The following is an 8,977-nucleotide window of genomic DNA, read 5'->3' as shown; positions in this document are numbered from 1 at the left end:
ATTCCTGGAACTCTTCCAAAACTGGCAAGAAGCTGGAGTCTTCTGCTAGAGGAAGTGTTCTCAATCTGTGTTCACGGGCATCTTTGTCTCTGGCTGCAACTCTGAAACTGGTGTGGCAGGTTGTGGCTCAGGCTCGCTTGATGTGACTTTGAAGCTTGTAGATGATCATCATTTCCCCCCCTGTCAGATACAAGGTGAGAAGATGGAGAAAACTCAACTGCAAGACTGTTCAATACTCTGGAACAAGTTCTGACATGTGTTTCGAATATCTTCTTGGCTGTTGATGCCCATTGCCAAGAAGCGATCCATCCAAGATGAATCTTTGTTCTTGCAGGACGTTTATTTCTGAAGCATCTGTGTGAAGAATGGCTGGTTTTATGACAGTGCTTACATGGATGAAGATCAAAACAGTGATCTTTCAGATGGCCAACTCGGTCACAGTGTTGGCATTTCACGATCTGTTGTTTTTGTTGTTGTTGTTGTTGTTGCTGTAGAAGAGGGGCAGAGTCTAGAACAGCTGAAGCTGAACTGTCATGAGGAGCAGTTGAACTGTCATAAATGAATCCAGCACTCTGAAACTGAATGGGCTTTGAGTAGTCTGGAATATGAAAGGACAAGTCCTTGTCATATCCAAGACCAGTTCTGTGCTTGTTGTGGACAAGCTGTTCCCAAGGTCTGATGATGGGCTTGGGAAGTGCAGACTGAACTTCTGCATGTGCATGTGCAACTGCTGCTTTATTTGAATGAACAGTAACATTATTGACTTGCTGTTTATGGGAGTCTGTTTCAATCCTCTGAATAGGAACAGGTTCAGAATGATGACTCCACTGCTGTAATTCTTCCTGTTGTAGCTTTGTCTCAAGCTGCAAAAACTCAATATCTTCTTGTACATTATACAAACAGGTTCTAATATCAACTAGAGAAACTTTGCTTATTCTCACTGTATCATGATCTGAGGAATGTATGAGAGTTTTTAAGAATTCTAATATTTCAGTAATTTGAGTCATTTCTTGATATCTTTACTAAACAGAAAAAAATATATCTAGAATCTCTCTCTAAAAATTAGCCCAAGCAGAACAAAAGCTTCTTCCTTCCCTTCAAATTTACAAAATCAATAGGTTTTCTCTGTCAACAGCAAAACTCTTCTCATGGCAGCCAAAGTTTAACCCATCCGCTCTCAGTTCAAAAATGCAACAGACTGTCCAATATTAAATGTCAACCATAGGGTCGAAGATTTCTCCTTAGATTTGGGCCACAAAATTGCTTCAGCCTGTGTCAATGTGTCTCTGAAATGGGAGGCAAATGATGTCTCTGACCTTAATCACCCACAATATATTTCTGAAATGAAGGACCAATGCCTCAGACCTGCAAGTTTGTCTAGAGTTTTTTTTAGCAGAAATATTTACCAAAGGAGGGCCGCAGACATATACTTCGAATCTACTTTAAAATGTCAAACAATGGTATTGAAGCACAGCCATAGTTTTGAGCTTCCAGATCTGTGCTTTTAGCCTCAGAAGAACACTACAAATTCTCAACAATTTCTTCCACAAAAAAATGCACACTATTAATGCAATTGAAAAAATGCGCAAGGATTATATCAGTCATAAGTTTGTCTTGAATTTCCAGTTAGCAAACACAAAGAAAGATCCTGGGAATTCAGTGGAGTTCGTCGTTCAAACCCTCTTGGGATTTTAAAGGCTCTGATATAATCCCAGGGGCCATATCTTCTGCGAATTCTAGAAGGCTCTGATCATCTGAGGCGCCTCTGAACACTGCACTGCTGACGAAATCCAGACTCGAATTTTCCAAATTCGGGGTCTCAGTTACAGGCAAATCACACAAGTAAAATGTAGTTGATCTTTCGTCGAACATCATGGGCATGAGATCGAACCCGTAACCTGTTGCAAGCTGTGCAGCTTCGAGCTTCACGGTCTTGACACTATCAATGCTCTTATCGGCCTCCTCTGTTATCTCTGAATCATTTGAGCGACATGATACTTCGGTCGCAGCTATATAATTTCTTGGATGATTGGAGAAGAGAGAAAACTACTCTTGCAAATCGTTCTTCACATTGTCTTGCTGCCACTCGATTCTATAGCTTCCAGATTCTCCCTTCTGACGCAGTCAATGTGAGCGGAAACTTTGCTTCTTTGTAAGACAGTCACTTACGTTAGTGCCCCAATGCACATGCTGCAAGTCGTGTTGCCTCACATTCAAGTTATATATAAAAAACACATCCATTAACCAAGGTTTTAGGTCATGCGGAGCAAGTTGGACAGAGAGGTATTGAGAGAGCGGTATGGAGAGATGTATGAGGTGGTTTGGTATCACAGTTTAATATTCACTGTGATATGGAGTGGTATGTATGAACCCACAGTGGGAAGAGACATTCATAGGGCATAATGGTTACAACCGGAGGGCCCAATCTTGTGCGTATTCGGCCACTATACCCAATGAAAAACCCAATTTTGTGGAAACTGTGAGAAGGCAAATTCCCCTTTACTTTGTGCAGCTTGCGTGGATCGCAATTTAAATGACAAGTATGAGCTTCTCAATGCCGCAAAACGTGATCGCGATTTGTTACAGAAAAAGTTGGAGGAGAAGCTTAAAGCTAACCGCAAATCTGTCGAGCAGCAGCACTGGAGACTGTCCCATGCTCAAAACATTACTAACCTAAAGGAAACACTTCGTCTCAAGCAGCATCAACTTTGTCAAGCAAAATCTGAAGTAGTCGACCAAACAAATGAATTAAATACCAAAATGAAGGAACTACGTGAAGCCTGTACTATGTTAAAGGAGAAAAAAGCAAAAGAGTTGAAGTTGCATTCAGACAAAATTTGCACCCAAAGCTCAGCTCTCACAGCACTCCAGGCAAAGATTCTGCAAAATCAGTCTGTTGCAGTAAAACAGCTTTGCAAGATTTTCCCACTCGAGCATCTACATAAACTTGAGGATGGGAAAAACAAAGACGAAGCGTCTAGTGGGGATCAATATTTCTGTGACCAAATTTGTAATGTTTCGTTGCCTCGAGGTGTTAATCCATATTCTGTTACACCACTACAACTTGGGGTATCATTGGGGTATATGGTGCAGCTTTTGAATCCGTAGGCCGTTACCTATATGCACCAATGCTTCTTCATTCTGGCTTTGCAGGTTCTTGTTCACGTGTGTGCCAAACAACTCCGCACTTGTGTAACTTGCTCAAAATGGAGCAGTTAACATTCTTTTAAGAAACGCATATTCAACATAGTGCCATATTCCTCCAGGCAATGAGATGACGGTCCAACAAGTGAAAATTTCACCCAGCAAAGAGAAATCCGGCCAAAAGGGTGCGTACGGCCAACGTTTAATAATGAGGTGTAGTAAAAATGGAATGCGCAGAGGTCGACAGGCATTTCTGATGCAGAGACATAATTTAATTATTCAAACTGACAGATAGGGCCAGCCAATAGACAGGACAGAGCAGCGATATTCAATTATTAGCATATCCTAGGCAGAGGCAGAGCAGCGCAGGACAGAGCAGTGCAGTGCTCAGGGCAGAGGTGTTATAAGGCAGCGCTTGAAAAGAATATGGCAGAGGGCCAAGACTGCTCACAACAGAGGAATGGCAGCGCTGAAACAGGTGGCTCACAGAAACAGGTGGCTCACAATGGAGCAGGGCAGGAGATCGCCCGCTCTGATACCATGTTAAACACACATGGATAGGAAAACAATAGAAAAGATAAATCAGTGAGTACAATTTTTATTAACAAAAGATGTACATTTATAGTACAATAGGTGACTCTTGGGATTCAGATCCCAAGGTCTCTTGGACTGCTTTGTCCATTCAACTTCCACGCTAACCCTTTAGGATTAGGTGTCCAACAATATTAATAATAATTTGGCCCATAGGCTTCACCTAAATATAACAATTTTTTTGAGTGTTCTTAAATATAAGGTGGCTTATGGAGTAAATATAAAAAATGTTTTATTTATTTACCATACCTCTCGTTTATTTATATTTTTATTAATTTACCATACTTTTTTTATAAATATGGTATTTCGCCCATAAGATTCAATTAAATAAAACCTCTTTCTTTAGCCTTCTTAAATAGAAAGAGGGTTATGGACTAAATATAGAAAAAGGTTTTATTTATTTACCATACCTCCACTTTATTTATATTTTTATTTATTTACACGTTTGTGTGTTCACAAATATAAGGTGACATATCGAGTAAATATAAAAAAAAATGTTTTATTTATTTACCATACCTCTTGTTTATGTATATTTTTATTAATTTACCATACCTCTTTTATAAATATGGTATTTGGCTCATAGGATTCACTTAAATGAAACCTCGTTTTTAGCCTTCTTAAATAGAAAGAGGGTTATGGACTAAATATAAAAAGAGGTTTTATTTATTTACCATACCTCTAGTTTATTTGTATTTTTATTTATTTACCATACCTCCACTGAATTTATATTTTTATTTATAACTATCATAAATACATTTTCTTGAAAATGAGGGTGAATGGAAGATTGTAACTCCTACTTTCAAGGGCTAAATTTACTTTTTTTACCCCCTCTGTAAGGTCCTCGAGTTCTACCCGAGCGCGGGCGCGGTTGGGCACCGGGCGAGTTGACGGCGTGCGGGTGCACGGGCAGTCGACGGGCGCACGGGCGCACGAAGTGGGCACGGGCTGCACGACGGGCGGGTGAGGGCTGCGTGACAGGTAGGTGCGGCGACACGAGCGTGCGACAAGCTGCGGAAGAAATATGACAAAATATGCGACAATAAGCAAACACTTATGTGACTAAGTGTTGGAGCGCATTACATATATATGTGATGGGGAGAAATGTACAAGCCGACTTGTACATAGGCTTATGGGCGCATGGATGTGGTTTTGGGGGTCGGCCAAGGGGCTGCACACCCCTTGTAAACCCACATGTGAAAACAAGTTAAGGAGCATATATATAAGAGAGCTTGAGAGCTCATTTATCATTCATTCATTCTTCACATCTTCGTAGAGTTCAAAGAAGTGCGCAGAAATAGAAGAGAGATGAACATATCTCATGCACTCATTTTTTAAGGGGTTGCACACTTGAAAGGTGAACTTGGAATTGATTCGAAGATTGGACAGAGGTGTCCGGGGTGGATTCTATGGTTGGGTTCTTGGTGTAAGACTTGGCAAGGATTCTTGGTGGCTCGAGTGAGCACCATCCTTCGTGCAAGAGATGCACAAGGTGTTGTAAAGGCAGGTTTGCCTCTCTGTTGTATTATTCGGTTAAGTGTGAGACTTGGTTCGGCCAAGACACAGTTGTATTTTAAACTGATATTCTTAATAAAATTGTCGGGCAGACTCATATTACGGGGAGTTGCCCCTCCCCTTTATACTTGTTGCAATTGTTAATGTTCTTGGTATAATTGCATGATGATAATGAATGAGTATGGGCTTCATTAAGTATAAAGGATAATTTCTTTCACTTAGTTGTGAAACACAAGCTAAGTAATGCTAATGTGAAAGTAGGCGTAGTCCACGAATGTTAGTATTGGTGAAAAGAAAGTGTTCGGTGGTGCCGCACCTTGCTACAAGCGGTTGGAAGACTACCCCAGGTGTAGGGGCGTGACAGTTAGTATCAGAGCTCGGTTGCAGCTGATGAAGCAAGTGTGCATACACTTGGAAGTTGATGACAGGTGATATTGAGGCTTGAACAATGTTCAGGTGTTGAAGCATTTGAAGGTAGTTTCAAGACTCGGTTTGAGCAAGGTTGCTTGTGACAGTGGAAGCAGGTTTAGTAGAGATGAAGCTTAGTGTTTGGACCAAGCTGAACGACAAGGCATGGAAAGTTTGAGAGAAGGTGAAGGGAAGCTCTTACTTACCTTATGCAGGTTGAAGCGGTTGAAAGAAGAGAATCCCCAGATTAGAGAGAAGCTTGCAGTCTTGGAAATGAATGTTGAAGAAGAGCTTCTTCAACTCGGTTGGACAATGGGGCAAGATGAAGTTGCAGATTGTGCAAACAAGGAAGAGGAAGCCGTGATGATTGAAGATGTTGCAGACATGACCATGATGGAGGATGAACTTGAGGATGATCAAGTTGGACCAGGATCGTGCAGTTTGTGGACATGGATGGATGAGGATACTCATGTGGAGGAACCTCATGATGATGATGAAGTAAGTATTGGTACTTTTGTTTCATTTGGGCATTTGGTGGATGGACCATATGCAGGGGGAGGCAAAGCGAGTTTTCCTATGCTATAGAGGATCTTGCCATGGATGACTAGGATGAAACCTTGTATGGAGGAACAAGGATTGTTGATTGTTGCAAGACTTGTTGGGGCTACTTGTGACCTTATGGTAGAAGGTGCAAAGGCCCTTGACAAGGGTGGAACTTGATGATCGTTGCAGATGAATGGGTCATGCTTTAGCCATATGGAAGATTGGCTAAGTGCCCGGCATGACTCATGGACAGATTGGAGGGCACACGCTTGGGTGGACTTCTCATGGCCAAGACCAAGAGATAGTCTTGGTGGACACTTCGGTGGAGGAGTTGTGATGGAAGAGACTCATGACATGATGAGATGGTTTGGTGACTGAGTTCACTAGACCAAAGATTGAAGACTTGGATGAGGATGACTGATCATTGTGATGAGTCTACTTGGTTGGACTACATGGACAACATAAGTCTGGACATCAGGTTAGAGGCATGTAACATGGCAGTCTTATGCAGGGACATTGTGTGGGAGGACTTGTAGAGGTGTCATGGACATCCATGGAAGAGTGCCAAGGCAAGGATGTTGTGCAGATGGATTTGCTAGTGTGACATGGAGACTTATTACTTATGAGTTGATGGAGAGGTTGTGCATTCTTGTACAACAAGGCCATGGACTTGGGTGGAATTGTGAGCAGATTATGGAGCATTCCTACTACATGGAGATGTTGATTGGGGATGACTCAAGGAGCTCATGATGACATGAGATTGTTGTGACTTTTAGGGACTTCATATATGGTGGACTTAGAGGATCTGATGCATTTAGGAGCTGAGATCAGGAGACTTTGATGCAGTATGGGATGCATACTTTCAAAGTACATGTATGGGCACGGCTTGGAAGAGTGACTCGATGTGGAGGATCGATATGAGACACTTTGGAGTGATGGAGTTACGATGATGATGATGATGCCTTGACTTGGGAATGGGTTGAGCCGAGACTCAACTACTTTTGGCACATGGGAGCTGATTGAGCAGCACATGGACAGGTGAGACAAGTGCATACTTGTTTCTATGGCAGACTTGAGGGATGACACATTGTAGATATGATGGAGATTTCTTCATGGACCTAGATGTGGCACATCGAGAGTCGGTTTGAGGAGATGATCTCTTCATATGGAAGAGACACACACACACATGATGATGTTGGGATAGATGTGGTTGATTTCATGTAGCACATTGACACCAAACATCACAGACAACATGTTGCAGATGAGGTGGATGGAGTTCCATGGACCTGAGCATGGATTATGGAGATGGATTCTTGATGAGTCAAGGATGTGGCAGAATGTTTTGAGAAACGACTGATGGTGGCATGAGGATGTTCACTCTCATGGATTGAGCATGGCAGTTGGACTGGCCATCCGACTAGTTCAGGCATGAGGGCTAGCAGTGGGCAGAGATGTGTTAGCATTATGTTGGAGTATCATGGCAGTAGTTCGCATGGGGAAACATGATGAAGACAGGAGGTGAGTAATCATGGATTGAGATGACATCTCATAGAGAGCATACCTTGGAGGTGCATACCTTGGTATGGTGAGCTTGGTGGCAGTTGGTCACTAAGTCGAAGCATGATGGAGACAAGGCTCTACATATGTTGCAAGGATGTTTGCTTTATGTGGAGGAGTCAACATCATGGATAATGATGATCTTGGTGGATGGCTACCGGGATGGTATGTTGTCGAGGACGACCACGATTTCAGGTGGAGGAGAATGTAAGGTCCTCGAGTTCTACCTGAGCGCGGGCGCGGTTGGGTGCCGGGCGAGTCGACGGGCGCGCGGGTGCACGGGTGGTCGACGGGCGCGAGGGTGGGCGCACAGGCAGGCGCGGGTGCACGAAGTGGGCGCGGGCTGCACGACGGGCGGGCGAGGGCTGCACGATGGGCGGGCGCGGTGACACGGGCATGCGACGAGCTGCGGAAGAAATGTGACAAAACGTGCGGAAGAAATGTGACAAAATATGCGACGATAAGCAAACACTTATGCGACTAAGTGTTGGAGCGCATTACATATATATGCGATGGGGAGAAATGTACAAGCCCACTTGTACATAGGCTTATGGGCGCATGGATGTGGTTTTGGGGGTCGGCCAAGGGGCTGCACACCCCTTGTAAACCCACATGTGAAAACAAGTTAAGGAGCATATATATAAGAGAGCTTGAGAGCTCATTTATCATTCATTCACTCTTCACATCTTCGTAGAGTTCAAAGAAGTGCGCAGAAATAGAAGAGAGATGCGCATATCTCATGCGCTCATCTCTTAAGGGGTTGCACACTTGGAAGGTGAACTTGGAATTGAGTCGAAGGTTGGACAGAGGTGTCCGGGGTGGATTCTATGGTTGGGTTCTTGGTGTAAGACTTGGCAAGGATTCTTGGTGGCTCGGGTGAGCACCGTCCTTCGTGCAAGAGATGCACAAGATGTTGTAAAGGCAGGTTTGCCTCTCTGTTGTATTATTCGGTTAAGTGTGAGACTTGGTTCGGCCAAGACACAGTTCTATTGTGAACTGATATTCTTAATAAAATTATCGGGCAGACTCACATTACGGGGAGTTGCCCCTCCCCTTTATACTTGTTGCAATTGTTATTGTTTTTGGTAGAATTGCATGATGATAATGAATGAGTATGGGTTTCATTAAGTATAAAGGATAATTGCTTTTACTTAGTTTCTAAACACAAGCTAAGTAATGTTAATGTGAAAGTAGGCGTAGTCCACGAATGTTAGTATCGGTG

At 43.0% G+C, this 8,977-nt stretch overlaps 1 protein-coding gene across 1 annotated transcript; it reads left to right on the top strand.

The window, feature by feature from the left end:
• Nucleotides 1-2,259: 2,259 nt before the first annotated feature.
• LOC149226556 (uncharacterized) lies at nucleotides 2,260-3,108 on the top strand. Its single transcript, XM_089380229.1, has 2 exons — nucleotides 2,260-2,359; nucleotides 2,513-3,108. The coding sequence occupies exons 1-2, from the start codon at nucleotides 2,260-2,262 to the stop codon at nucleotides 3,106-3,108; spliced, it is 696 nt and encodes a 231-aa protein (XP_089236355.1).
• The last annotated feature ends 5,869 nt before the right edge of the window (nucleotides 3,109-8,977 follow it).

This window comes from Pinus tabuliformis, chromosome J (genome assembly GCF_031772625.1).
Source record: "Pinus tabuliformis cultivar Carrire ecotype Pingquan chromosome J, CPIR1, whole genome shotgun sequence".
In the NCBI taxonomy this organism is placed as follows: domain Eukaryota; kingdom Viridiplantae; phylum Streptophyta; class Pinopsida; order Pinales; family Pinaceae; genus Pinus; species Pinus tabuliformis.
This window is presented reverse-complemented; position numbering and strand designations above follow the sequence as displayed.

What these genes read in the sequence shown, in the direction of transcription:
- LOC149226556 (XM_089380229.1), top strand. Translation starts at nt 2,260, where the DNA reads ATGCGGAGCAAGTTGGACAGAGAGGTATTGAGAGAGCGGTATGGAGAG. An exon ending in ATTCACTGTGATATGGAGTG is followed by an intron (nt 2,360 to 2,512) that starts GTATGTATGAAC and finishes TACTTTGTGCAG; the next exon opens with CTTGCGTGGATCGCAATTTA.